This window comes from Otolemur garnettii, unplaced genomic scaffold (genome assembly GCF_000181295.1).
Source record: "Otolemur garnettii isolate 467f Iridium unplaced genomic scaffold, OtoGar3 scaffold00011, whole genome shotgun sequence".
In the NCBI taxonomy this organism is placed as follows: Eukaryota; Metazoa; Chordata; class Mammalia; order Primates; family Galagidae; genus Otolemur; species Otolemur garnettii.
The window spans coordinates 8,844,888-8,850,510 of NW_003852406.1; the positions used below are offsets into that span (position 1 = coordinate 8,844,888).

General features: G+C 42.8%; 1 protein-coding gene across 1 annotated transcript in view; it reads left to right on the plus strand.

Moving 5' to 3' along the window:
- The first annotated feature begins 2,134 nt into the window (after nucleotides 1–2,134).
- TEX9 (testis expressed 9) overlaps nucleotides 2,135–5,623 on the plus strand; it is a 47,203-nt gene continuing 43,714 nt past the window's right edge. The window contains exons 1-2 of the mRNA XM_003784633.1: nucleotides 2,135–2,161; nucleotides 2,264–2,355. Coding sequence (XP_003784681.1) covers nucleotides 2,135–2,161; nucleotides 2,264–2,355 — 119 coding nt within the window. The remainder of the gene's footprint in view (nucleotides 2,162–2,263; nucleotides 2,356–5,623) is intronic.

Consider the following 5,623-nt stretch of genomic DNA (forward strand, 5'->3'; position numbering starts at 1 on the left):
ATAGGCGCCGAGCCAACACAATCATTTTAAAAACATTTTCATTATCCCATGAAATCTCTGCAACCGCTTAGGCAATCCTCTATCATCTGGCAGACCAAGACAGCCACTAATCTACTTTCAAACTATGAATTTGCCTATTTGGGACCTTCCATGTAATATGGGATCATACCGAAATGGAATCATATAATATGTGGTCTCTTGTGAATGAAATTAGATAATACACGATCTTTTATGAATACCTTCTTTCACTTACCCTAATGTGTTCAACATTTGTCCATCTGTATTGTAGTACCAGTATTTCATTCCTTTTTGCTGCTGAACAATATTCCATTATATGGATATGCCACTTTTTATTTATTCACTAATCAGCACCTGATCATTTGGGTTATTTTCACTTTTGGCTATTATGAATAATGTTGCTACAAAATTTGAGTCTAACTTTTTGTGTGGATGTTTCCATTTTGGGGGGGTATATACTGAGGATAAGGTGACTCTGTGTATAGACTTTTGAGGAAGTTCTAGGCTATTTTCCACAGCGGCTGCACAATTTTTACATTCCCAGCAACAATGGATAGGGTTCAAATTTCTCAGCATCCTCCCTTACACTTGTTATTGTCCATCCTTTTGATTATAGTCATTCTAGTGAGTCTCAAGTGGTATCTTATTTTGGTTTTAATTTTCTTCTTTTCTTCCCTGAAAACTGATGATATTCCATGTCTTTTCATGTGCTTCTGGCTATTTGTATATCTTCTTTGAAGAAATTTCTATTCAAGATTCTTCCTGTTCTCCATTTTCTTCAGAGATAGGGTTTCCCTCTGTTCCTCAGGCTTAAGTGCAGTGGTGTGATCATAGCTAACTGGAATCTTGAATTACTGGCCTCAAGTGATCCTCTCGGCTCAGCCTCTTGAGTAGCTACCACTACAGGTACATGCCACCACACCCAGCTACTTGTTAAAATTTTTGTAGATAAGGGGTATAGCTACATTGCCCAAGCTAGTCTCAAACTCCTGGTCTCACGCCATCCTTTCACCTTGAACCACTTTGCTGATTTTTTACTTGGGTCATTTTATTTATAGTTCCTTAGTCTAGACACAAATCACATCAGACATATAATTTGCAAAATTTTCCTCCCTTCCTACGGCTGGTCTTTTTCCTTTATTTATGGAATCTTTTGTAACAAAAGGTTTTAAATTTTGCTAAGGTACAATTTACCTATTTTTGTGTTACTTCTGCTTTTGGTGTCATATCTAGGAATCTATTACTTAATTTAAGGTCATTACGAGTTCAGTTCCTAAGTCTAGGTCTTTGGTCCATTTTGGGTTAATTTTTGTATATGGTGTGAACTAAGTGTCCACCTGTGTTCTTTGGCATGTGGGTATTCATTTGAAGACTACTCTTTTTCCATTGACTGTTTTTGACACATTTGCTGAAGATTAGTTGACCATTAATGTGAAGGTCTATTTCTGGATTGTCAATTTCTTTCCAAGGCAACTGGCAGGTATCAGGATGGCCAAGCATCTAGGGTGCCAGATCGAAACAGCTGGAATTACTGACTACTTAGTTTTATGTTCCAGGCATGAATTCACATACTCCTCATAGAAACTGTGAAGTGGACACTATTCTTACCCCTATTTGATAGAGGAGGTAGCGGATATACAGTGATTTGCCCAAAGCCATAGACCTAGTAAGTGGAAGAGCCAGGACTGATTTGAGAAAGCCTGAGTTCTTAACTGTGCATGCTGTAAATAAAAATTAGAAATAATTCCAGGGGTGCTCATTTTAAGCAAAAGGAGTGGGAAATGTTGGGGCGGGGGGGAAGCACAGCACGGCAGGGGGCTCCACTAGCTTGCTTTCTGCCAAGTAGTCGAAACAAACCTGCCTTCCTAGTTGAAACCCCTCCACCCCCAAGTTCAGAATTTGTACCAGCTCTAAGTTAAAACACCAGGATGGCCTTGGGGGTTCCTGGGGCGGTCGCGGCCCCTGCCCACCCCTCGGGCCCACCCAGCCTCACGCCGCTCCCGCAGGACCCCAAGCGCGGGAAGGAGTCGGCGCTCCCGCAGGCGAGGCCCGGGATGTGGAAACTCTCGCGGGAGGATATGTCGTTGCCTCGGCAACCGCGTGCCGCCCGTAAGAGATGGCGGGGCGAAACGTTGGTGTCAGGGTGAGTTCAACCCCGGACTCCTCGATATTAATCGGCTTCAGGCGCCTAAAGCCGCCAAACCTCCTTTAACTTAACGTGTGAAAGTCTCTGCCTCTTTTACAGCGACGCAGCGTTCCCGGGACGCCGCTCCCGCCGCGCGTTCAGAAACCCGCCACCCCTCGAACCGACCTCCTCGCCAAGGAGGAAGAATATAAGTAAGAAATCCGGCCGTGGAGCTCTTCTTTTTTTCTTGCATCCAGAGGAGGCTGCTTATAAGTACTGTAGCTAGAGACTGGCTGGATCTTCGGGGCCAGTTACCGTCCAGCATTCCTTTCCCAGCGCCCCGCTCATCTGCCCTTTATCTTTTTCACCTGAGGAGCTCGCCTGAGTCTCAGATATTTAAGGGGCAGAAAATTTAGCCCAAGTAAACATGTTCGTAAACAAGTTGATACCGTTGGGAATGGTTTGGGTAGCGAGAATAGTTCGGATTCCAGTTTAGCTTAATTTCTAGCAGCGCATAATTTCAATTTCGTGGAGTTTGTGTTATGCGTATTTCATTTATGTTTAGTTTCTAAATTGAAAGCTTGTTTCTCAGAGCAACCGAATTAACCATTCTCAACTGCATTGGGTGGAGTTAGAATTTCCCTTCCTTATCTGTTCTCTGTAATTAAAACTGCCAATGACAACACATGCTTTCATCCTTGGCCCATTTCTCTTCTCATTGCCTAGCTTTCACACGGCAGCCAGAGCCATCTTTTAATTTGATCTTGTCCTTCCTTTGCTTAAAACTTTACAGTAGTTTCCTGTTGTACTTAAAAAGCTATGACCTATTTGGCTTCTGCCTACTCTTATTTGATCTTTTGCCCTCTCCTTTTTTGCTCAAAACTCTCCAGCCTCTGTGGCCTTTTAGTTCCTAACGCTTTTCCTTTCTCTTTCCCTGATGGCCGTCACACTTGCCTTCTATCTGTAATGCAACATGGCCTGCCCTAATCATGCTAAGTAGGCTCTCCTGTTGTCCTATTTCATTCTTCTTGATTTTTCTTTGTGATCTGCATAATTCCTTCCAATAAATTTATGAGCTCACTTTTAAATTGTCTCCTCCATTGCGCTCTAAATTCCACAAGAGATCACGTTTGCCATCTATCTACCCGTGCAAAAAAAGTGTATTTTAACTCTAAAAAAAAATTTAACATAAAGTAACTAATTTAAAATTGGAAAACAGTCCGGCAGTTCATCAGAGTTAATCACAGAGTTTTGGAGGGAGCTTGAGGGTCCCATTTTCAGGAATCCATTTGACCTGATTCAATTACTTGACTATCAACCGAGGAGGGAATGGAAAGCAAACATGAGTGAAAACTGAAAATAAAACCGGAATAGCACAGTGTGAATAGAAAGCAAAAGTAACCTGAACAAGTATCCGTGTAACAAAAGGGAATTTTTGCTTAATAACAAAGACAAAAGCACTTTCAAAGAGAGTTGAAAGTGGGTCTCTCTTGTGAAAGAGAAATGAGAGACAGATGCAAAGGTGTAAATATCTCCTCTCTCCCTTTGAACCAGATGCAACTCTATCATTGGCTTCTTTGCACCGTTGAGCATCATTGCCTTTTTCTATTGGTCATTGATTATTGACTCTTTCTATTGGTTGTTACCTCATGACCACATTCTTTTTCCATTTTTGGAGCAAACTGTGAGTAGGGAATGACCTTTGGGCCCTTCCAGACTTGCTTGTACAGCAGGCCAGGCTTTCCTCCCACCCGCCATGAAGCTCCTTTCTTAGTGTCCCTTAACACCAAGGAAGAAAAGAAATTTTAATGAGAAAAGCTACCCCAATTCTGTCTCTCTGGCTAAAGGAGATGATGGACTTTTAAAGGAGGGCCCTTGGGGCAGATGGTGGAGGATTGTGGATCATCAGAAAGTCTCCCTGGGAGCCTTCAGAATCTTAGCCTTTGTCTCACAGAAAATCCACCATTTCTGGGAAGGAACTCAAAAGGCAGGGATTATATAGTTATTCACTGAAATTTATTCAGTGGCTTCACCAGCCCCTTATAGTTGGGGATATAGTCCTGCTTAAAGTGAGATAGCTATAGGAAGTGTTCTATCCTAGCCAAGAGTTGTTTTATGCTAGTGATCACTTGTTTTGGCATCTGTACACTGAGCTGTGCAAATTCAAGGCATGAGCAGAGTAACTAGTTGTGCTGGGTTTCAAGGCAGTTGCCTGTGTCCCAAAACGTTGAGGTTTCAGGCAGCTGTCTGTGTCCTTGGTTCTTGGAGTGCTTTTGGCTGAAGAATGACCAGATACCCCAAAGTAAGGCAAGCATGAAACAAAGTTTATTGACGAAGAGAAAGATAGGTTTCCAGTGTATGAGCAAGATGATATAGGTTTACAGAACCAGGTATGTTCACCATAGATAGCAAATGGGCCTCCATTGTCACAAAAGGGCTTGGTTACAGAGTCTGGCTTCTGTTTTACACTGCCTGGGTTGTTGCAGGAAGATGTGGCCCAATGGAGAGAAAGAGCCTTCAAACTCCATGTTTATAAAAGGAAAGCCTTTATTCACTGGCCAGAACCATACCACATAGAAGAATTCGAAATGGCCACACTCTCCCACTAGCCTGGTCTTTCCCTTTTTCTCTCCAGTCAAAAAGTTCCAACCCTTAGGTACCTTTTTCATTGGCCAGTTTGAATCAAGTTGGAGATGCTGTTTCAGCCCCCACAGAACTACAGGATTTTATAGACGTGGAAATTTCCAAGTTTTAGGAAGTTAAGTCTACAAATTCCCATGAGCTAAGTCACCATGGAGAGGACCCTGCAGGTGTATCCTTGTGGTCTCCTTGAGACCTGTTCTCCTAGATCTCATCCCTCTCTGGTATCTTCTCTCAGGTTGGGCCTACCTCGTGGTTCAGAGGTCACCTTGGAACTGAAGTCTTACTGCATAAGCAGACCTCCCATGAATTTCTCTGAAAGTCCATTAAGGGGGTGTAGACTGGTGTAGATTTAAACTAATGACATGATAATTAGCTTTTAAGACTAACAGTGTCTTGAAAATGACACTGGTGTACCTGTTGCTAGGCCCCTGGGCTGAAGAGTCTTCTACATCTTTTTGCAGTTGGCATGCATGCTAAGTTCTTATTGGTAGATTGGTAAAGTGGTCACTCCTCCCCAGGTATGAGCAATCACTCAAGACAGGATTAAGATGAGCTGTGAGGTCTGCCTTTTTCCCTAGGAGAGCTGTTTTCTAGCTATGTACCTAGCATTTGGCTCTGCTTAAATCTTCTAGAGCACTGGTATGCCTTGCAGAAGAGTAAAAGATCTGGCCATCTCTATAAGCCAGATTATGAATTCATAATATAATATCAATTTTATCATGTGTTATTTTAATATTAAACATATTGGGGCTCAGCACCTGTGGCTCAAGTGGCTGAGGCGCCAGCCACGTACATCTAAGGTGGTGGGTTCGAATCCAGCCCAGCCTGCCAAACAAC